At 40.9% G+C, this 25,025-nt stretch overlaps 1 protein-coding gene across 1 annotated transcript in view; it reads left to right on the forward strand.

Annotated features, from left to right (window-relative positions):
* The first annotated feature begins 4,227 nt into the window (after nucleotides 1–4,227).
* Sntg2 (syntrophin gamma 2) overlaps nucleotides 4,228–25,025 on the forward strand; it is a 196,301-nt gene continuing 175,503 nt past the window's right edge. The window contains exon 1 of the mRNA XM_051201296.1: nucleotides 4,228–4,407. Within this exon, the coding sequence (XP_051057253.1) occupies nucleotides 4,336–4,407 (72 nt within the window). The 5' untranslated portion in view covers nucleotides 4,228–4,335. The remainder of the gene's footprint in view (nucleotides 4,408–25,025) is intronic.

Here is a 25,025-nt window from a genome sequence, read left to right on the forward strand (position 1 = left end):
GGATGGTAGCTTCACTTATTTGTGGGTATAAGAATAAATATTTAAAATGCAGTTAAGAATTATACTGACTTATTAAAGTAGTGGTTGTAGGTTTTCCTTCAAGATCCATGACTTCACTAGCCCTGGGTAATTAGCTAAATTTCCAGTACCAGCAATAGTTTTCCCTCTTCTTGAATAGACCTTAAGACTAATTTGAGAGTTGTTGGTGACCACAAAGAAATACATGATAATATTGTACCCTTAGGGTTATCATGCCACACTGATTCTTTTTGTGGTCCATGAGTATCAAAGATGCTTCCCTCTCTTGAAAGTTTGCATGGAGCCTTCTGGTACCATGAAAGCTAGTTAGTCCTCAGGGAGGAGGCTTTCATGTCAGTTTCAGCAGTGATTCTCAGGGTCCTGCATCTAAAATGCATGGTGGCTCTAGTAATAAGGACCTCTCAGAAGCAACCAAGGGCAATAGTAATAATCTATAATTTCAAGCTAATGTTACTCCAAAATCACAGAGCCAAAACTGGATTCAAAACCTTATTATAACTCTTGATTAGATAGAAAGTAATCAGATTAAAAATGACTAGAGACAGAAAAACTGACAGCTGACAAGTATGACTGAGTTTTGACTTGTTAAAAAGAAAACCATAAAACCTGTTTAGTTGAAAATAATTAAATATAAACATGGTAAATAGAAGTTTTGTCAGCTTAAATTTGACACTAAAACTGTAATTATTAATTAAAATAGTCATAGGCATAATTTAATGAAGCTATAAAAACATCAAAACTAAGCTTGAAAGAAGCTATAGCATGAATGGACAGTTATGAAAATAGGAAGAATAAAATTAATGTGCTGAATATCCTTCCCAATAAATATAATGAATTCAAGAAATTAAGCCTGTAAAAAGTGGAAGAAAATAATAAAATTGATGAGCAAAAAGCCAAAGAACTTTTCAAGGGGTCAATATAACTCCCATGCACAGACCTCTACACACACACACACACACACACACACACACACACACACACACACACACTGAAACTGTCACAGCAATGATAGAAACAGTCAAGGATCACCACCTATCTGACATGTGTTACATCATAGCCCCTGTTATGAAATTCATTCCTGCTGGTACTCATGTTCCTGTGTCTTCTCACAGGGTCAGACATGTACTACTTAGTATTTATAATATGTATTACTTAATTTTATAGTGGATAAATCTGGAGTCACTAACTTAACCAAGTGTTTTTATTAACATGATGAGACTTAGGGCAGATGTAGAATCTTGCCTTCTAGTCTGATATATTATGATATTCCTAAAAATATATTCAAGGAAGAGAGTTGAAACAAACTAAAAATATCAAGACTAAAGCAATCCTTAGCATAATAATACATGACCCTGAGCTGGACCTAAAGACAAAGAAAGAAAAATAAAATGGACATTATTAGGAAAATCTGTATGTTTTTATTTAATCTTTGCTATATTAGCAAAAAATAATGATTTTGAGGCATAAGCTCCATACACAGAGATGGGTGTTGAATATTTCCCCAGGCCTTTGTGTCCAAGAAGCATTTTGAATATTCCCCGAGGCCTATGTCCCTGCACCACCCAAAGCACTTTTAGACTTTAATTGGTAGGCCTAATGGTTCATCTTTCAGACATTGGTTGTTTCCCTCTGATGTAGACATTAGGACCTCCCCCTCCCTTCTGCTTCCTAGCAATGGGGTGATCATATCTTATAGTTAGTACTGAGGGGTGTAGAACCACCCAAAAGACAAAACTTTGGGTGTCTCTGCTCTAGAGGCAGTAGGGCCTGAGGGAATAAAGCCAATAAATGAGGTGGACTAGTCTCAAGTAATAGCCAACTTTATTCAGAGCCCCAGACAATGTATACTCTGAGGGATAAGAAAGGTCACGTGAGTAAAGTTCTCAAAAGTTCAAACTGTATGTAATCACAGGGACAAACTACCCATGGCAAAACAATATTTTTTTTTCCATAGAGGCATAATTGAATTAAATAACAGCAGCAACTAATAATGAGTAACCTGAAGTAAACTCACTTCTACCCTCTACAGCTTGGAGGAGCACAAAAACACGTTCCAAAAACAGATTCTTTTTTGAAGAAACCAAGGTCAGAAGATGCTTGCCATGTTTGTTTGTTTGTTTGTTATTATGTTTTGTTTGTTTGGTTTTGTTTTGGAGTTGTTTCACAAGCCCTCACAATTCTCCTCACAAAATCCCACTGCTGGGCTGTGTTCCGACATCTTGGCGTGTGAGTGAAGGAGTTTTTAGGTTAGTGAGGTGGGAAGACATACCTTGCATGTGGGTGTCACCAATGCATGTCCTGGGGAAATTGAGTTAAAACAACAGTATTCACCCATGTCTGTTTCCTGACTGTAGGTGCAAAATGTACCACCTACACCTCTCACTGTCATGACTTCCTTACATGGCTGTGTGCTGCATTTATGTTTCTGTTAATTTGAGATTAAGTAAATAGTTAAGGAGACACTACATGTACCATGGAATCTTCCAAGTCCGACTATAGGAAATTCACATCACATAGCCCCTCTCAGGATTTTTGGGTCGTCGGTGTTTGTCTGTTACTTTTATTAATTGGAGCCATACTGTTTAGGATATGAAGTAACACAACTCTTATGAGCAGCCCTAGAACTGAATGAACAAAATGTGAGCTACTACAGTTAAAACCTGAACTGTGTGGCTTCTGGAGGCAGCCTAGTGCATATTGACTCTACTGGATCAAGAATCACGGAAGGGGCACCTAAAGGGCTTCAGTGAGCACCAAGAAAGACAAAGTATTTACCAAACTAATAATCAGCTTAGATTCATCAAAAGATGCCCATGTTTGTTAATTGCAATAGTTGAACTAATATCCAGTCTACCAACTCTAACATGATGAATAACCAATTGCTTGTGCCTCCTTCAGACCATGAGATGAATCTTCCCTTTCTAATTCAGGTAAAAGTCTCTTTAGACCTCTGATTTCTCAGAGATTGAACTCATATGCTTTTCAAGATACAACTTCAAATGAATTACATGATCTCTACATGCTAGGATCTTCTACAAAAAATTGCTTAATATTCATTATCCAGTCATCTACGGTATGCATTTTGTACTGGACAAGGATAAAGGTATGTGCATGAACCAAAGCTGTAGGATTGTAGGCTGAGGACAAATAAGACTGGGAAGTCTGGACCACTTGTTTCTGTGCTTTTGGTCACAAACCCAGGGTTATTTAGTGGTCATTTGTAAATGGTTTATTTCACATTCGCTTGTCCATCATGAGCCATCAGATAACCACACATTAGACTTCTCAGTTTCTCTAATAGTGCAACAGTATAGCCAACATGAGTAACCCAGGATGCCAGCCTGTGAGTCTTAGGGCTGGAGCATATGAGCTGAAAAAAGAGGAAAATACAGATTTGCTCTTTACTCAGGTGTTGACAGGCCCTTGGTGAGGGTGCAGGCAGGCACAAACCTGATGAAATACGAGAAACTTTTAACTGAGACTGGGGACTAAGCTGGAGCTCTTTTGGAAAGTATAGGAGGCAAGATGGAATGAGGGCCCCAACCTTGAGCATCAGAAGGAGCCCTCACAGTGATTGGGGACTGAAGCCTAATTAGATGCCAAGAGAGGGACACAAGGAATGGAGTCCACTGTGTTGGGAAGACTTGGTATTTCAGCATGCTTTTTCTCCAGAAAGTTGGTCTTGGAGGTTGCTGGGCTGGGTTATGGTGTGGAGATCTGCAAAGACCAGATGTTGTCGGGTCAAAGCGTTGCCACACTCGGAGTCTGAGAAGCTTTGCCAGTGGAAGTGGCCACAAAGCATCTGTAAGTGCCAGTGACCTTATCACCAGAATCCACTGGGAACAGCGCCCTAGTCCCCAATGGCCCAGGTGAACTCTTATCCTTCCAGCCCTAAGGGAAACATGTTTCTGACCCTGCCTCAGCTCTGCACTTTGCTGGCCCAGTTGGGAAAGTGATGGTCCCTTCAAGGAGGTGAGAACCCTTCTTGCAGCTCTCATAATCCAGTCCATCTAGCACTGACTGGAGGTGGAAGGGCAAAGCTGATGGGTCGGGTTACCGGGCATAAGGCGGGGTTTGATGGTAATGGGCGGAGCTTTGTGGGCGGTAAGCAGGGTAGTAGGGGCCGGGCTGCTGGAAGGTGGGCGGGGTTCTGTGCCTGCCCAGCTCGCTAGCTAGCGCAGTGTGGCTGCTGGCTCTGTCCGCCCCAGCCCATCCAGAGAGGGGCGCGGGCGCTTTGCAGGCGCTGGACTGGGGAGCTCCGGAGCCCGAAGCGCGCGCCTAGCCGCGTGGGCGGCGATGAGCGCCGAGGGATCGCAGTCCCTAGCCGCCCCCCGCGGGCGTCCTAGTCACCTACTGGTGCCCGCGCGGGTGAGTGGGGTCCCCTGAAGGCCTCTTCTGCTACCCCTTAGTCCCTTCGGTCGGTCCCCTGCTTCCCCTTCTCTTCCAGCGCCCCCTCCTTTCTTCGCGTCCTTGTGTCCCCCTATCCGGGTGGCTGTTGTGGGCGGGGGTTGGCCCTGGGCCCTGGGCACAGTGGACACCACTAGCCCCTGGGCACCGCAACCTCGTCTTTCTTACATCACAGCTACCAGCACGCAGGGTTTGATTTTTATCTTGAACATCTGGGTCATGGGGCACAGGTGCTTTTCCTTTACTGCGTGGTAACTACGGTCTTCCAGAACGTGAGGTTTGGGTTTTGCCCAGCATTTCTTCAAGGAATAGTCCCTCTGGCTCCAGGCAGTGGCTCTTGCAGCAACTCGGGCACTATGCAGGGGTTCTTGCTGTCCCCCATTGGGGTGTGGTGCCAACTGCCTCTGCCTATCTCTTGAACCACCAGCTCAGGACCTCCAGAAACCAAGGGAACCCTAAAGGGCCAACTTTGCAACATTTTTAGAGTCTATTCTAGTTCCTACCCAACCCCCCCTTCTTATTTTTAAATAAACTATTGATGGACAAAACCCAGAATTGTTGGCTTAAACAAAAACGGAAAGTTCTTGGAAACCTTCAAGTTGCCACCCACACAGCACAACCCAGTGTTCTGGAAAGGGTGCAAGACAGCAACTGTTTATCATGGCCTTAGGAAGCTGTGCTCGTGTGTCCTGGGATGCAGTCACACCTCCTCTTTAACTTTGCTCAGGAACCCAAACTGTCAACATTAAAGGAGATGAAGGTCCTTTTAGGGTAACAAAGGTTTCTGAGACTGCAGGCTGGAGTGGCTGCAAGCTGTCCAGTCTTCTGAAATCGGTAGTGCACAGTGGTATGTTTAATGTGTTGAGAACAATGTGTCTGCTTTGCAGGTTGTACCATTCTAGCTAATTCCCTCGATGTCTTCAACGTTTTTGGAGGAATGTTGTGGGATTTTGCTGTTGTTGTTGTTGCTTAATACTTTGTCCTGTGAACAGTTACCCAACTATAACTGATGGGACTAAAACCTTAGAAAATATACTTGGGTTACCTTGAAATAGTAGAAAGCAAGTGCAGAAGCTCAGGGATCGCTGGCTTTCTTTTTGTCATATTATTCTCTATTCTCAGGACATTAATAGGATATCCTCCCACGGTGCGTTTTGGGAAGTATTCTTGCAACAAGTCTTGTTAGTAACTCTTATAATTAGAAGAAAAACTGAAGCAGTGTATTCTACTTTGAACCTTCCCATGAATTTTGGCAGACTTCAGTTTTAAGTGCACGCATTACCTGGAAGCCTTCAAATAGGCTCATTGAACTCCATGTCAGCCACAAAGTTGCTAAACAGTGCAAGACCTGCTCTGTGCCTTACCGGGTAACAGCAGCCTTGATGATATGAAAGGGCCCAACTGAACTGTACTTGAAGGAAACTTTTGCCAACACTGAGGCCACCACTTCAGTATCATGCAGAGTATGCAGGAGATTTGCTGGGATGTAGTGCTAAAACCCAGAGAGAGAGGCTTGAGCTCTTATTCAAAGTAAATCTGCCAAGTTTGACATTTACACATTCCCAGCATCCCAACATTGTGCAGCACTTGAACCTTTGATGGGTAGTGTTTCCTTGTTAATAACTGGAGCACAGACATTTTCTAAAAATTACTCAGTTTCTTAGCAATTCCTATGCATAACATTAGCCAGCTTATAATACCTAGCTATGCAATCATTTCAGTTAACAGAACTTAGTGCATCTACTTAGAAAAAAACAATTAAAAAACAAAGATGGTACTGAATCTATTGTATTCCTACTTTCGATTTTTTTTTTCTGAAGTCAAAAGTTTAACCTAGTCTTTATAATGGCTGCTTGTTTGAATCATGGCAATTGGGTTGGATTTGGTGTCTCATGCACTTTTCTAAGTTAGGTCAGTTTATGAAGTTGTGTTCTGAGGATCAACTGTCTCATAGCTTGAGAGTCTGCAATTCTAAGCAGGACTTGAATTTACTGAATATTGTCTGTTTTTAAGTGGCCATTCTTCAATCTACAATAGTGTGAGCTGGCAAACTGCAGTTTCATACGATGACGTACCCTGCCCTTGGGAAGGTGCACTCAAGAATGGTATCACTTAGCTGTTTTTCCAGAGCTGCCATTGCTGCAGAGAAGTTAGGCAGGCACTGTGAGACCCTGACAGTACCTGTTGTTTCCTGCTGTTGTTATGTGTCCTGCCTTCTTTCAGACACTTTTGATTTCACCTATGGAATTTCTTTTGGTGCCTGTGACATCATAAGCCAAATCCAGATATTTTAAAACAGGCAGTTACTTGGTCTTACCAGGAGACATGTCTCATGGTGAACAATTGAACAAGACCTAATAATTTAGAAAGCTGTGCTTACTGGTCAAAAAAATATCAGAAATTAAATTTTATCTTTTTTTCTGAAATCTATGTGACAACCTCTTATGTCTATATAGTTTTCAATTTTAATACAGATATATTTTCCAGGGCAACTCACAAAACATACTTTAGAGTGTCTGAAGGAGGTAGCATTGAAGCATCAGCTATGAGGGAAGTTGTTGCACTCAGATTCTCTGTTACTAAATGGTTACATTCTCTGGAGACTGGTTTTGTGCTCTGCTGTGAGCACATGTAATTAATTACATCAGGTAGGGTGAGTTACATTGAAGAAAGCACTCCTCTTCCTTCCTACTCCCTTGTGCCATGCTATGCTGGGGTGCACTGTACTTACAGTGTGAAGATAGACTCACTGATTAGCATTGGAGGAAACAAGCAACCCCAGCCTGGGAAGCCCATGTACCCCCGTCTCACCTATAAACTCCAGAACACTTGCATTCTAACACCAAGCACCCTTAATAATTAACTGTAGTTCAAAAATTATAATGTTCATATAATCAGTATAGTACACTGTGATGTTGTGATATAGGCATACATTGTGCATACATTTAGATAGTGTAGATCTTGGAAACTGGCTATTTAGACTGAGAATTCTTGTTGCACAAAACAAAGAAGGTTTCAAAAGGCCTTCTAGGGAAAAGCATTAATAATTTCATGGAAAAGGCACTTGGGTTTTATACTGGTGAGTTCTTTCCCCTGTGGTCCAGTAAGCTTATGACCAGGACTGGAAAACTTGCATTGTTTTCTGCCAACAGGAGGTGGTGCTGTCACCTAGGCCTCCTGGAGGCCCTGGAAGCCGGCTTATCCCTTCTATTTCTGCACTAAGCTCCCCTTGCTGAATTGATCCCCACTCACGGACATTCCTGGCTTCCTCTGGGAGCATCTGCTGTTGTTCTCTGCCCCCAAGGACACACAGGGCATCTTTACTGTCCTATCCTGCCGGTGACAATGACTTCCTAACACTACCATCCGGCACGCTTCAACACATGCTATTAAAAAGTGCTTCAAGGATTATGTGATTCTTTTTCAGTTTGAATTTCCTTGTTAAATATTTCTTTTCGTATCTGGTATTATTATTCATCCGTTACATTTTTATTAGGCAAATAACTAAGATTTAAGGAAAACGACTATGCCTTTTTAGCTTATTTGAGGCTGTAGTTGCAAAGTTATAAAAATGTCAGGTTATATTTTTAACACATAAGGTAGTCTAATTTCAGAGACTACTTACTCCAAAACTGCTGAATTTTCATTCTGTTTAACCTGTTTTATCTCCATTATCTTTACTTGCCTAGCATATTATCTGTCTTATTATTTACAGTAATGTATTGTATTGTAGAAGAACAATGCTGATTTTAAGCTGTCAGCATTGTGACTTAGCCAGCTGGGACAGGCACCAAAACCCATTTGACATTTGGATAGATCCCACTTGATTACAGCACTGACTTGTACTAAGATAAATACAATCACACATGATATTAAAATCACTGTGCTCATTGGCTTCCATTTTGTGGGTTTATTTCTCTCATCACTGTTCCTGGACCCCAGCTCTAGGAACAAATGGGCACTTCACTCCAGACAGCAGTAAAGTCATATCGGCACTGACCAATGAAGACTTAATGTATCTGCTTTTATTTTAATTGAATAAGTGGATGGTAAGTCACATGGCCACAGTTGAATCCCGTTCCTAGAACTGGTTCTAGCAGGCAGAGATTTAAACAGTAGTGCTTCGTTGTAGGTAAAATATAACCATAGGTTTATACCTAACTCCATAATAAAACTTTGATTCTTATTATTGAAATACGTAGGAAAAACAGTCTATATTTGTGAATTGTGGTATAATTGCCAGTAATTATAATAAAGTTTATGTTATTTTCCATGGGGAACAAATATTTTTTCATCTAGGACAATTTCCACACTATTGGCTGATTCAGTTTTTAGAAGTTGAGCAAAAAATTCCTCCTCCTCATGCCCTTTCCAAGATGAAGTAAAAGAGAAGGAGTGGCCACCTCCAACTTGGGTCCCCGATAGTATGATTCTTTCTGCAATGGCAAGAGTGTTGTGCTGTGTTCTACTTGCTGAGCCCATCGTCTGCTCCACTGAGGACACGGTTGACCCCATCACTCCAGTCCCCTCTGAGCCTTTGTCTGCAGGCAGCTTCACAGCTTTGGGGTATATTATGGACTGCCCCTCGTCTCTTTCTCTCCTTCTAATACTGTGGCTTATCCAATTGTGTTCTCACACTGGGATATATGGGATAGCACTGGAAACAATCCCATATATTGTGCATAACTTCTTGCCTTTACTGGTCTGGTCCTGGCCCTCCCCGAATTATGCCACGATTATGCATTCTGTGGACCTCAAAGCTATCTACAGCCTGTTTGATGAGTCCAGCTTTGCTTGAGGGTTCATAGAACATATCTTTAAGACTTAACCTTCTACTATAACCCTGAACTGGGTTTCCTCCCTGATGATCACATGTCTGAGCATCACAGAGTCAACCACATGCCTGTGTTGACTATCTAGACTGGGCACACTGAACTTCTAGCCTCTTTGTTATCAAATTTTTGTTGAGTAATTTAATTTTGTGAACAGTCATGCTAGCCTGCCCTTCCTCTAGTGTCCCTATCATTGGCTCATTATAGTTGCTGTCTCAGTCTATCCCTCCCACCAGCATCCACTGCTGTCTATATGCTCTGCCCAAGTGGCTGCCCTGTGTTATCCATAAGAGCAGCGTGCCTGTGCCTGGCCTTTAGGAAGGGACAGTCTCAGCTCTGTTAGCAATATTGTCTCTAATCTATTCTTTTCTTAGGAAGAGGCAAGACTCGGGTATCACTTATACTTGAAGGTACCAGAGTCAGTTAATTCTATTGTGTTTATTCATAGCAGTCACTGCTATGAATGAGAGGATAAAGCTCCATTTCTGATTCTTTTTAATTGTATTTACTTTTATTTTTTCTCTTTTTAAAATTTAAATTAGAAACAATCTTGTTTTACATATCAATCCCAGTTCCCTATCCCTCCCATCTTCCCATGCCCCCCACTGATGCCTCATCCCATCCCCTTTCTGCTCCCCAGGGAGGGTGAGGCAGGATCATCAAAGTCTGTCATATCATTTGGAGCAGGGCCTAGGCCCTTCCCCATGTGTCTAGGCTGGGAGTATCCCTCTATGTGGAATGGGCTCCCAAAGTCCATTCATACATTAGGGATAAATACTGATCTACTACCAGAGGCCCCATAGACTGCCCAGGCCTCCTAACTGATACCTACATTCAGGGGGCCTGGGTCAGTCATTTGTTGGTTTCCAAGCTTTCGGTCTGGGGTCCATGAGTTTCCCCCTTGTTCAAGTTAACTGTTTCTGTGGGTTTCCTCACCCTGGTCTTTATCCCTTTGCTCATCACTCCTCCCTTTCTGCAACTCCGATTCCAGAAGTTCAGCTCAGTATTTAGCTGTGGAAGTCTCCTTCTGCTTCTATCAGCTACTAGATGAAGGCTCTAGGATGGCATAAATGGTAGTCAGCAATCATATTATTGGGGAAGGGCATTTAAGATAGCCTCTCCATTATTGTTTAGATTCTTCGTTGGGGTCATCCTTGTAGATCTCTGGACATTTCCCTGGTGCCAGATTTCTCTTAATGCCTATAATGGCTCCCTCTATTATGGTCTCTCATTTCTTTCTCTCCTCTATTCTTTCACTGACTCAATCTTCCTGCTTCTTCATGCCCACCTCTCCCCTCCTCTTCCTTCTAAATCCCTCTTCCTTTCCCCAATGCTCCCAGATTGCTTGGGAGATCTTGTCCGCTTCCTATTATCCATGTATGTCTCTGTTAGGGTCTTTCTTGTTTCCTCGCTTTTCTGGGCAGTGTGGATTGTAGGCTGGTTATCCTTTGCTCTATGTCTAAAATCCATATATGAGTGAGTACATATCGTGTTTGTCTTTTTGTGACTGGGTTTCTTCTCACTCAGGATGGTTTTTTCTAGTTCCATTCATTTGCCTGTGAATTTAAAGATTCCATTGTTTGTTTGTTTTTCTGCTGAGTAGTACTCCATTGTGTAAATGTACCACATTTTCTCCATCCATTCTTCAGTTGAGGGGCACCTAGATTGCTTCCAGATTCTGGCTATTACAAATAATGCTGCTATGAATGTAGTTGAACAGATATCCTTCTTGTATGAACGTGCATCTTTTGGGTGTATGCCTAAGAGTGGAATTACTGGATCCTGAGGTAGACTGATTCCCATTTTCCTGAGAAACTGACATAGTGATATCCAAAGTGGCTGTATGAGTTTGCACTCCCACCAGCTATGCACAAAACTTAAGTCCAAATGGATCAAAGACATCAGCATAAGTCCAGCCACACTGAATCTCTTAGAAGAGAAAGTGGGAGGTGCCCTTGAATGAAATGGTACAGAAGACTGCTTATTGAACATAACACCAGTAGCACAGGCACAGAGATGGACAATTAATAAATGGGATCTCCTGAAACTGAGATGCTTCTGTAAGGCAAAAGACACAGTCAACAAGACAAATTGGCAGCCCACGGGATGGGAAAAGACATTTCTGATTCTTGATCATTTATTTTAACTTATTATTAGCTTATTTATGTTTCAATATAATTATGCCATTTTATTTTTTATAGTATCTAAATTTTAATTTTACACGTTAGTATAACCATTAATAGTTAAATGTAATTTATTCTGTTCCCAATGCTGAAGATTGTCTTAATGATTTCTTCAGGTAATTATGCTTTTCCAAATGGCTCTATCAGTTTGACTTTTTGCACTGTAATTACCTGGAGTGTTCATTATGTCCCTAGTGATGTGAAATTACTTCTCTTATCATCTTATACCTGGGGTGTTCAGACTTCATAGAGGCTGGAAACAGCCTGTTTGGAAGCACATGCTGGTGTTGACATTGTCGGCATGGGTTATATTCTTTTATTTATTTCTAATTATTGGGAGAAATGCCATCTTATTAATAGTTAAAAATATGCACTGTTTTTAGTACCACTGTCTCCATTTCCATCAAACATTGTTGTTTGGCTGGCACTGGAGATTTCAGAAGGCCATGCTACCTTCTTGTAGTTTTACTTGTTTCACAGTAAGACTTCAATTCTAGCTTTTTTAAAGTTTTTTTTTTCTTGCAACAAGGTGCAACAAGATGCTATATTTTCCTGGTGTCAGAAACACTGGCCATAGTACTTCTGTGAGGTGATGGAGAGTGTGCACTTTGAGCAGCACCTACACAGTCTGGAGAATGAGATCTTATGATGCTGAAGAGAATCTCAGCATCTCACTTAGAAAATGCTTGTGTGATCAATTGTGAATGTGACCATATGCACATGTGTATAACTTACATGACAATTGGGCTACTAATGATCCATTCACTGCATTGGGATAGAGATACCATTGCCATGAATGAGAAACAGACACAGATCTGTCTGGGGACCCTGTCTGACTCCAAGGATTCATTTGTCTTTGTTGTTTTAGGACACTGGCTTTGCCATGTAGCCCAGGATGACAGTGTTAGGGTTACAAGTGTATGCCATTGTGTTCGGCTTCCTGTCAGACTGAAGATCTGTCTGTGCTTGTCTGTGCTTGTGACCAATATAATCAGGGGTACATGCAGAGGTCATTGCAAGAGGTCTGCATTTGAAGAATGGAAACACAGAAACTGTGCACATTTTATGACTATTGAGGGGGAAGGTTTTATGACACAGGAGCATACCCTTTACCTAGGTTGCTGATTATACTGATCAAGGAAACATAGAGGGAGATCTCGGCCTCTTTGGTAATTTCATTTGTTTGGGTGGAGGATTCTATGAGCCAGTCAGTAACTTGAGAATCAGAGGGGAAGGAACAGAAGGAAAGGCTGATGTGGGGGTGAGGAGGGAGAGGAGACAGTGCTGTAGAGGATGCAGAGACTTGCCTGCTCAGCCTCAGGGGCAAGGATAGAGTTGTGTTAATTGTGTTCCACACAGGTACACATACATCACACATTCTAGTCACACATGTACGCTATACCTGCATATTCCATAATGCATACTTCAAATAATTGTACATGCCCCAAATGTGTGTAAATGCACATGTTATAGACATGGACACAACATGTACACTTGTGTACACATATGTATATAACAGATCCATTCCTTTGTATATGTACATAGCACATAGACCTGTGCATCTGCATAAGTGCAAATACTATAAACAGCATATTTATCAATATTCATACAAGTGATATACATTCACAGCACACAGAGCACTCATGTACACTGCATACATACTTGCAAGTCAGCACACACATGTAGGTAACACAAACATGGGTGAACTATATGCACTGGGCAGAGTACACATGTATACACAACATACCTGTCTTTGGAGTTGAGGCTACTAGAACTAATGTTTCTATTTCCCTTGCACATCCATAGTGAAAGAAATTCTGGGTCATAGTGCCTGCTCAGAAAGACAGAGGACTCACAGAAGGTGGCACAGGTACATTTTAGGGAGCTTACTAACCTGCTTTCAAGGCATATCATTACTAGCCTGCCCTAATGCTTCCACAGCTTTGTTTCTCACTTTCTTGGCAAGTTCTTAAGAGCATGTCTTATGTAGTTTGGTAGGTTTTTTTCCTCATTGGATCATTTCATAAGGGTTGCCATTGTCACTCCTGTGGAATTGTGTGTAAGGCCATTGCCACTAGTGTGCTCCTTTGTCAGAAACAATCCCGTGTCTGGTGACTCCATGCAAGTTATGCACCACTGCTCCTGATGGAGCCAGGTGGTTCTGAGAAACTGAGGTAGGTTTTTCCATTGAGGGTTTCTTTAGCAAAATATGTAATGTGTCTGGGAAGCTTTCAGCTCTGTCTTTCCATATGTCTTCCATAGGGAGTAGAAGTATAGTATCCTAAGCTTACAGCCACATCTGAATTTGTACAATCACAGAATTGTGCATAGTTAATATTGCCTTATTCAGAGGATGTGATTGAGATATGATTTCCTTATAACTTTGAAGTGTTTAATTGACAAAATGTGTATATTTTCAGAGTATACAATGTGGTCTTAGTTATATGAATACCATGTGTACTAACAACAAAGCCAAATTATTTAACACACACCACCTAGCATTTTTACTATTTATGTATGTGAGCATGTGTTTGTGTGTCCAGGGCACTTAAGATATGTATGTGTCCTCTCAGCAAATCTCAAGTGGCATAAAGCCTGTCTTCTCCAGCCTGTGTCTCCCCAGCTCTTTGCTCCAATTGTTGATATCCACCATTACTCCCTCTGCTTCTGTAAGTGCAGCTACACAGACTCCACAGGCAAATGAGTCCACAGGATTTCCTCTAAGCTAAGGATTCTGAGAGGATCCACTCAGGAATCATCTGAATGGTGTTTAAATGGTGGATGTGTACTCTGGCGCTAGGAAGAGGGAAGCCTGAGGACTTAGGAGGCCACATTGAGGCAGAGAAGAAGATGAGAATGGAACTATAAGTCTTGGAGTGCCTGGAACATTCCAGAGCTGAATAAGGGAGGCAGGATCCTCTATAGGACAGCTAAGTTGTTTGATCTTGAACTTGTAAATACAAAACTATGAAGAAAAGAAAAAGTTTTGGTGGTTGTTGGAAATATTGTCACAGTAACCCTACCTATACAAATCATCTTTGGTAAGGAATACTCTCCACCACCACCACCCCCACACACACAATGAACACTTTTAAAGTATAAACATGCCTGTCCTAGCTGGTTTTGTGTGTCAGCTTGGCATAAGCTAGAATCATCAGAAGAAGGAGCCTCATCTGAGTAAATGCCTCCTTGAGATTCAGCTGTAAGACATTTACTCAATTAGTCATCAATGGGGAACAGTTTAGCCCATGATTGCTGGTGTCATCCCTGGGCTGCTGGTCCTGGGTTCTATAAAAAAATCAGACTGAACAAGCCATGAGGAGCAAGCCAGTAAGCAACTCCCCTCCATGGTGTCTGCATCAGCTCCTGCCTCCAGATTCCAGCCCTGCTTGCTTTCCCATTCTGACTTACTCCAGTGATGAACTATGTATGATCTGGAAGTATAAACCAAATAAACTGTTACCTCCCCAGCTTCCTTTTTGGTCATGTTTCATTACAGCAATAGAAACTTAAACTAAGACAATGTATTTGAACAGTAGACACCTCTCCTGAAAGCCATTAGAAATACTTACTTAGTTGACAATATGTACCTAGTGCTAAGCTCTTGGGACTTTTTGGAGGGCTTCATGACTTTAGTTAGCATCAGACCCTCAGGTGGTCATAGTTGAGGTTGCCATTTGCAGATAAAATAAGGACAAAATGTACTTGACTGTCCAGCCAGCAACTGCATCAGCAGAAGGTTCCTCTGCATCCTATGTATACATGAGAGAAATACTAAATATGCATGTTAGGAGGTCACTTCCTATTATCCAGGATCAATAAAATAAGGACAGAAACCAGCAGGCAGGGAGGGGCCCCTTTGTTTGCCTTTGGGTCCTCACAGTCTCATGCCTGAATGCTTGTTTCCAGTGACTGATATTTGGGGAGGCTGGAAAACCCATAGGAAATGGACTCCAGATGGAGGAGTGGGTGTTTGAAGGTGACAGTCACTTGGGGAAAAAACAAAAACTCCTGGATCCAATTTTGTTCTGTCTATCTGCTTCCTAGTTCATTCTGCTATTAATAGTAACTGCCTCATACTTCCACTGTTAAGACTAGAGCAGTCATTGCCCACTGTGCATTCACGGACATGATGAATGGAGTCCTCTGAAACTGTGAGCCAGAACAAAGATCCCCCACCCTAGATTGTTTCTGACAAGTATGCTGTTACAGTGACACAAAAGTAATGTATCTACATTTGAAATCAGTCATCTGTTTTCGTTCTGGCTCACTATTATAACCTGGAGACAGCTGGTACATCAGGGAAGGTGGTAGCCATTGGTGCATAGAACACACTGTGTGAGACTTTTGGGGGGATGTAAGAAAAGCTGTGTGCCAAATTTTCTGAGTTTTGTGTTATTAGAATTTTATGAAAAAGCAACCACATGTAAGAAGTATGAATGAGACTTCTAGCTCTAGAATTGAAGTTGTCAATTTTGAGAGAGAAGATTTTCCCTCCTGAGTTTCTTTACTCAAAAATTTGTTTCTCATATCTTTTACAATATGGAAAAGTGAAACTGATAAAAAATTTTATAATTCAGTTTATAGTAACAAAATACTTGGTTTAATACATGTGTAAAATATAACATCATCTTGGAGAGTTTTATATTCTATATTGAGCTGCTGTTTATAAAGTATATTTTGCTGCTTACTTTATTTATTTGAGTTTTGTTGAGGTGGGGTCTCAAGTCTCGCTATGTGGCCCAGGCTGGCCTTGAACTTTGGCTCTCCCTGCCTCAGACTCCCCAAAGCCAGGCTTGCCAGGACAGTAGTGCCTGGCCTGCATCTTCATGAAGGTTCTCTTTGTATTTTTTGGTAGTTATAACCACAGAGAGCAGTATTTTCATGTGAAAATGGCATCTTAAAAGTTTTATAAAGATGTGACATTTCTTTGAAGCTGAATTGGCTTAGCTTTTATAAATTTCCTGTAATTGCTTTAGAGGAAAAAAATCTAAAGTCAACACTGTCTAAATTGGTGTTTAGGATTTGAAATGCAGTAGAAACTGATTTATAACTCAAAAAAATATTATAATGTAAAAAATGGTATTTTAAAAGTAAATTTGTTCATTTAAAACCCAGAGAGATATGAAAATGTACTAGTACTGTGAACTCCCAAAATTGGTTTTATTTGAACTCTCATAAAGCTAGAAAAAAATACATTTTCTTAAGTCTTAAAAATATTTTGCTATTAATATAGTTGTGATAACAAATGTGCATAATTGACATTTTAGGGTTTAAAGATAACAAAATACTTTAAGATTGGAGAAATTATATTCTCATTCACAAACTGCTAATAACCAACGAAAATGAAATAATTACTTATACACACATAGGCTGGCCCCAGCTTCTGTTTATAAAATGGATTGTTCTTTCCAGCAAAGGAAATAGGGAGAGAACATCTAATACTAATCATTACTCAGATTTAATGATAAAAATTAAATTCTAAGGCTGGCCTCGTGGAAGTGGCCCATAAGCCCAGCAACGTAGGGGCCTAGGAAAGAGGGTTGCAAAGTTCAAGGGCAGCCTGGAGAAGATAATAAAATCCCATCTCCAAGTGAAAGGTGCAAAGAAGGCTAAGGATAACAGGTGAGCAATAGGCCACTTTGCCTGGCTGGGGGAAGCCCCTCAGCACTGTCCCCAGTCTGCAAGTAAATAAATAAAAATAAATCATTTTTAGTTTGTGCAATGTTACAATTCAGAAACGTTCTTTGGTATGAAGATATACCATGCAACGTGTTAAAAATAGTCACAGTGGTGGATGTGGAGCTGGTAGTTACAAATGATCTGTGTGTTTAGGGGGAATGTGATGGCAAAGTTATGTGATTATGGTGAAATACAGATCTTCCTAAAGTGGCCACCTCTGAGTAAGGGTATTTCTCCATGCTCTATGTAATTATTCTCACATAGGAGAGGCCAGACCTAGCTCAGGTCTCTGAAAATTCTAAATGCCTCGGGTATTTCAGTTAAACCTTTCCAGAACTTCTAGTCTTAGAGAATCTTGCTTTCTTATTAAGGTAGGAACAAATATTCTAGATTGCCAATTTGTTTTTCAGAAAAGATAGGACATTGGGAAGTTTACTCAGAGGCTCCTGTGTAGGTACCCTAGGACTAATTGTGAACTGTTGAGAAAGAATAAGATGGCAGGTAGGGGTTCTGTGCAGAAGCAATGTGAAGATGGCTGGCCAGCTGACCCAGGATGGAGGCTGCTCTATAAACTGCTATTCTGGATGGAGTCCAGGACACCAGCCAGTGCTGCAAGCTGTGTTTTCTTGCCACCTTCTGTGGTCTGACTACTTTCAAGCTTATGAGGTCTGTGTGGGTAGTATATAACAGTACCTCAATATAGAATGTACATGAAATGTAGAAGTCTTGGGAAGAAAGAGTTCCTAGGCTCCTTTTACTTAGTTTGGCTGGGACACAAAGTAGCTCCTAAAATATATAATGTTCATCTGTTTGTAAATTGGGATCATTTCATTAAAGGGTATCAGCTGTTTCCTGTTTAGATTGTTTTGGTTTATTTCTCCCAAATACTTACAATTTATGGATTAGTAGTTAGCTATTTTCTGTACTGCACATGGGATAACTAAACCCTCTTTGATAAACTTACCTCCTTATGGGTTAATTGACCTATGCTATGTTAACTGATCTGTTACAGGGTTAAGTGACCTGATTTACAATTAACTGAGACACTCCAGGCTTACTTGTCCCATTTGAGAGTTAATTTTCAGAGTGGGGTTTGGAGGGGATATTCAGAAAAGCCTGCGTTCTGTATTGACACAGAACATCCTGATGCTTCCCTTACTGAGTAATGAAGACCCAGGTTTGTCTAAAAATAACATTCAGAAAATAGCCTTTCTAATCCCTGTAACATTTTTATCACACATTGGGGAATTTTGAGAACACATGGGAAGTGGTTTTTTGGAGGTATCTACTCTGTGCCTTTGACTATGGATTTTACACTACTTATCCTCACTACAACCCATATTTTGCTTTTTTTTTCCTGGCTTTTGTGTGTGTGACTTTGACCTGAACAGGTTAGGCCAGATAGTACTGACCTGAGGATATGTACTCAGACTGACCTTGGCTTATTTCTCACCCATAAATTTAATGCCCATGAGCTTATGAATCTACAATTGGATGACAGGTAGAAACTCACCATGACCTAGGGATTCCTGTGTTTGTTCTCTAGTAATGTCAAGTAACTCCTGACTATTTACAATCCCTAGTGTGAATCCGGTTACATATGCCTGCTGCCGCCTGTTTTCATTTTGGAGGTTTCTCAAGATGGCAACATGTAGCATAAGAGACAGACAATGGAGTCAAGCTTCAAGCTGAAGATCAGAGAAGCAAACCAGTTGGACACTAACTTTTACTTCTACCTCAGGCTGAATGTTGTCCTGTTCTCAGCATGGCTGGAGAATAAATCTCCCATGAGACCCTTTGGTTCTTCCTTTTATACCTCCTTAGTGCTAGGATTAAATGCATTTGATCCCAAGGGCTGAGATCACCTTTGTGTGAGCTATTTCTCTTTAGGACTGGATCAATTTCTCTTTAGGACTGGATCAATTTCATGAAGCTCAGTGTGGCCTTGAACTAACAGAGAACCATCTGCCTGTCTAGCTGAGTCCTGGATTAAAGGTATGGGCCACCACTGCTTAGCTCTATAGGTAGCTATTATGCATGCTTGGATTAAAGGTGTGTATCACCATTGCCTGACCTCTATGAATTTTGGCTAGCTTTGCTTTCTGAACCCCCAGGCAAGCTTTAATAAATCATAAATAACATATCACCACAGCAGCATCAGCTTCAGGGTGCCCCTCAGTTGTACTCAGACGTAGAATGGTGCATGTGTGGCAGCAGAAAACAGTGGCCATCTTCAAGAATCCATTGCCCTTGCTGAGAAGGATCTCTGCCAGGTTTCAGTGTCCCTCAAAATCCCCGGATTCAGCAATGCCCACTGTTATACCCTACCCACTCTACTCAGCTCTGGTAGAGGCTGTAGTAATTTTAAATAGAGTTGATCATGGTAACCTACAGCAGTTTTTAGTGCTCCACTTTCTGTTGGTGTACTGCTGTTGCTGGAATTTCTGGAGTGGTAAGTAATTGTGGCATGCAAAATGGAAATTCTCATTTTGCTAGCACTCTTTAATGATCTAGAATGGAGTTTTATGTTCTTAACTACTTCAGATATCTGTGTTTTGTTTTATTATTTTCCCAGTCTCACTCCTTTATCTCATGATTCTGGCTTCAGTGGCTGTCCCTCACCTCTTAATCAGGCTTACTGGTTACAGCCTGCCCAAGATCTGGCTTAAGGCATCTGCTTTCTCACTTCTTGTAAGATAGAAGCATCAGTTTCCTGCTCCCATTGTCACACCTATGAGCCACTTTCCCCAGCATCGCCTTTGGCATGATGGACTGAACTAACTCAAATCTAGAGCTCAACTGAATCCATCCTTCCTTATGTTGTGTCTCTCACAGGGGCATGCAAAGTAACTAGTTAAACTACTGGAATTTGTTTTGTCACCATGGCTCTGGCTGATGATCCGTTTCCTTAGCCAAGGGAGGATGAGCAAATAGAATTCTGAGTTACAACTTACTGAAGATCCTCCAACTAGCACTTCTTTTCCTTGTCCCCACGTTTTAGGTGTAGTCACTTTGTTTTGTAGGAGTTGTATCATTTTGAGTTCAGTTTGTCTTGATCTGTATGCCAGCACATTGCCAGGGAAGCATTGAAAATCAGTAGTGGTTGTTTCACAGTGGAGCTGCCATCAAATGTTGGCCTTAGCAGAGGGGGAGCTTGGCCAGCTAAGTGTGGCAGAGGATGTGGTTTCCTCACCCCAGAGAAACCCTGATTTATGAGGGGCAGTTGGGGCACACTGCTGCCTTGTAGCTTTGACTTGTTCAAGGTCCACTTAATTAAGATCTATTTAACCACCTCACCCTGAATTGTAAAACAGTGTGGTTTGGGTGCTGGTCTCTGGAAACAGAATCAGCTTCTGCAACAGAAATAATCAGTTGAGATTAGTGTCTTACCTGTGGCACAAAGCAGAGGCTATGCATCTCTGAGGATGGAAAGATTATGTTTTTTCAATTACTTACAATGCTAAATAATGAAGCCAAGTAAGGAAAATAAGATAAGTATATAAAAGATGAGCTTTATCCTAACCTCTGATCTAATGGGGGAGAGGTACATAAGTTAGAAAACTAAATTTTTACAACAACAACAACAACAAAAATGAGAAATGATAATGTTGAATCCAAGTCTTGTTCTGACCTGGGCATTGGCCTGACTCCTTCAGGAGCTGGAGATTTGAAGAAAGAGGGATTAATGTTGATGATTTTGGCTTTGAACATGACTCCTATTCTCTTGTTATTATAAAACTAAGTTGAGTGCCTGGTTCGTGTCACTGGTTTTTGAGCTCAGAGATTTAGAAGTTGCAACTTTTACCTTATGTGTTTTGAGATTTTAAAAACAGCCACAGACAGACCTCATTATTTGAGAGGCATTCAGCATTAACGTGAAGTTAAACCTCCTTTTCCTTATAAAGTAAGCACTATTGAAAATGAAAAATTGCTACATATAAATTGAAATAGAATGATATAAGAAATTCTAAATTGCATGGAAATAGAAATAAATATGTATCTTAAAGTAGATAAGAAAGGCAACATGCTCAAAAGAGGCATTTAAAAAATTACATGATATATGATTTTCTAAAATTTGAACATATTAAAAAACATTTGGTCAGAGTACCAAGAAGGTTATCAGGTGGCTATCACATTGCCTAAATTGTATGGGGACTTGTGTGGAAGTCATCTGACCCTGGATATGCCTCACTCTGATATTTTGCAACTGAATTAATAAAATTAATTATTAATAATGAATGCATCTGGATTGACTTCTGATAGGTGTGCATTTGAAAACAAAAATATATTTGACTTAATGTATTTGGAATTACAGATTCATTTTACTAAGTTGAGCCTTGGTGTCTCTTTCCACAGTATTTTTTTACTGCCTGCAACAGTGGGTGGTTCCACAGATGCCAGGAAAGTATGTGTGGAAACAGTAAATGCTAAACTAAATTATCTTCACTTGAAAGAAACTGACTTCAGAATTTTTAAAATTGTAGTGTTGACTCTACTGGATACCATAAGTCAGCTGGAAAGGGTTTTGTGAAAAGGATAACCAGAAAAATGTTCTACATGTTCTTAGAAATCTCACTTCATTACCTTTGTTTTATTGTAAAAATGAGTCTTCTTTTAACTAGGGAAGTGTCAGTTTCCTTGAATTTTGGGGTATTACACTCTGTCTCTGAGGCCTTACTCTCTTCCTTACAGTGTGGAGAGAGTATTGTCCCTGCCCCCAGACATTATTTGTGTGCCATCATCTCTTCATGAAGCTCTGAGTAGTTGAATAACTGCATTCATTGTGCCTGTGACTTTTGATAAATAACTTGCTCATACCTATAAAAGAACTCCTTATTGAGACAAACCTTGTTGTAATTAATTGCACACAAAGCTAATAAAGGTGCTTTCTGTTACATTTTCAAGTGTTGTGTGCGATAGGAATAATTTGGGTGCTGTCAGAAACATATCAGTGTGGGCTGTTGCAAGACCTTATAGCACTACTTTATCCAGGGGATCTGATGTTGGCTTCCAGCTTTTTGTAGTCTGACTGCCTTGGTGACTTTTCTTCTTATTGTGACAAAATACCTGACTGATATAGTTTTACTCTTGATTGGGGGAGGGGGAGTGAATAGTTCATTGCAGTAGGAGCATGAGATAATTAATGACATTATAGCTACATTCTGGAAGTAGGGGTAGGTGGTAGTCAACTAACTGGCTTTTCTTTGTTATCCATTTTTATTTTTTGCTGGACTCCAGCCCATTGGATTGGTAATCAGCTAGCTGGCCTTATTCATTGCTCCCCTTTATTTAATACTGGACCCAGCCCATTGGATTGATAGTCAGCTAGCTGGCCCTATTCATTGTCCATTTTTATTTTGTGCAGGATCCATTGGATAGTGCTACTCACATTCAGGGTGGGTCTTCCTTCCTCAACTAAATCTCTCTGTAAATACCTTCACAGATTCCCCTCAGAAATCTCCTAGGTCATTATAATCCCATCAAATTGACAATGAAAAATGTCATAGGACTCATAGACTGCCTCAGGAAAGTTTAAACCAGAAAGTGAGTGAGAGGTTCAGGATTGTCCACTCTGCTGGTCTGGTTGAACCTCAGGACCTCAGGTCTCCCTCCTGCTCTGCTAGCTGCTCTGCTGTTTAGGTCACTAGTGGATTCCTACCTGTGTCTTTGATCCCTGGGACCCCATGACTTTTCCACAGAGTATGCTATGAGCAGACTTCCTAGGGAGGGCCTGCCTTCATGTGTGTTTTAGACTCCAGGTATAATTCTTATGGCTACACTGTGAAGCCTATGACTTCCTTCCTTCTAATGACTCAGCTGGCCAGCTCTGTTGTGGATCTGCTTTTTACAGCTAGTCCCTGACACAGGAGTATGAGCACAAAATTCTGCAGTGCAGAGAGAGGGTCAAGGGAACATTCCTATGGCTCTTTCCCCTAAGCATCCTGATCTGCAGTGCTGTGGAACTGTGGGTATGTTCCTGAAAGGTCACAGGCTTCTGTTGTCCAGGTTCCTTCATGTCCTAGAGACTGCTGTTCAGGTGCCATTTGGCAGTTTTGGTGATAGACTCTTTCCTGTGGAAGGCCAACTCTTCTTGTCCCAGGCAATCTTTCTAGATGGGAACATGTCTGTACCTTCAGGCCTTAGCTGCTGTACCCTCAAGATGATTCAGGTGTCCCAGGTTGGATGGCCTGGGGCTGGGACACAGATTCTCATTTCTGTCACTACTTCTCTGAAGTATGTATAAGTTTCTGTCAGTGTATGTGTGTTCTGGTACCCTATAGAGATGAATCAGACAATAACTCTGTCATGACAGTGGCATTATTCTTATTATTTGGACTCTTAGGAAGGCTGTTAATTCATTGGATGTTGAGCAAGATCCTCATACATGAGAGGCAACCATTGTACAACTGAAATACTATATCCCCATCCCTCCTTTTCCTTTTATTTTGAGATAGAGTTGCACTAATATTCTCAAGCTGATCTTGAATGCATTGTGAAATCCAGGTGTTTTGGTGACTAGCTTCTTGAGTTGTTTGTATATTTTGGAGATCAGCCCCTCTGTCAGGTGTGGGTTTGGTGAATATCTTTTCCCATTGTGTGGGCTGCCATTTTGTCTTGTTGACTGTGTTTCTTGCCTTCAAGAAGTATCTCAGTTTGAGGAGGTCCCCTTTATTAATTGTCGATCTCAGTGTCTGTGCTACTGGTGTTAGGTTCAGGAAGCAGTCTCCTTTACCAATTCGTTCAAGGGTACCTCCCACTTTCTCTTCTAAGAGGGTCAGTGTGGCTAGATTTATGTTGAGGCCCTTGATCCATTTGGACTTAAATTTTGTGCATGGGGATAGAGATGGGTCTGTCTGCTGTCTTCAATACACCATCATCCAGTTATGCCAGCACCATTTGTTGAAGATGCTTTCTTTTTCCCATTGTATAAATTTAGCATTTTGTCAAAAATCAGTTGTTCGTAGGTGTATGGGTTAATATCAGGGTTTTCAATTATATTTCATTTGGTCTACATGTCTATTTTTGTGCCAATCAGTACAGTAGAGCTTGAAGTCAGGGATGGTTTTGCCTCTACGTTCCTTTATTGTACAGGGTTGTTTTGGCTACCCTGTGTCTTTTGCTTTTCTGTATCAAGTTGAGTATTGTACTCTCAAGGTCTGTGAAGAATTGTGCTGGAATTTTGATGGGGATTGCATTGAATCTGTAAATTGCTTTTGGCAAGATTGCCATTTTTACTATGTTGATTCTACCTATCCAAGAGCATGAGAGATCTTTCCATTTTCTGGTATCTTCCTTAATTTCTTTCTTTAAAGATGCAAAGTTCTTGCTAGATAGGTCTTTCATTTGTTTGGTTAGGATTACCCCAAGATATTTTATGTTGTTTGTGGCTATAGTAAAGAGTGATGTTTCTCTGATTTCTTTCTCAGTCCCTTTATCATCTGTATATATTAGGGCTACTGATTTTTTTTTAAGTAAATCTTGTATCCTGCCACTTTGTTGAAGGTGTTTATCAGCTGTAGGTGTTCCTTGGAAAAGTTTTTCAGGTCACTTACATAAACTATTATATCACCTGCAATTAGTGAAAGTTTGACTTCTTCCTTTCCAATTTGTATCCACTTTATCTCCTTTTGTTGTCTTATTGCTCTAGCTAGAACTACAAATACCATATTGAATAGATATGGAGACAGTGGTCAGCCTTGTCTTGTTCCTGATGTTAGAGACATCACATTGAGTTTCTCTCCATTTAGTTTGATGTTGGCTTTGTCTTGCTGTATATTGCCTTTATGATGTTTAGGTATTTTCCTGTTATCCCTGATTTCTCCAAGACCTTTATTGTGAAGGGGTGTTGGATTTTGTCAAAGGATTTTAGCATCTAGTGAGA

Source organism: Phodopus roborovskii, unplaced genomic scaffold (assembly GCF_943737965.1).
Source record: "Phodopus roborovskii unplaced genomic scaffold, PHOROB, whole genome shotgun sequence".
Taxonomy (NCBI): domain Eukaryota; kingdom Metazoa; phylum Chordata; class Mammalia; order Rodentia; family Cricetidae; genus Phodopus; species Phodopus roborovskii.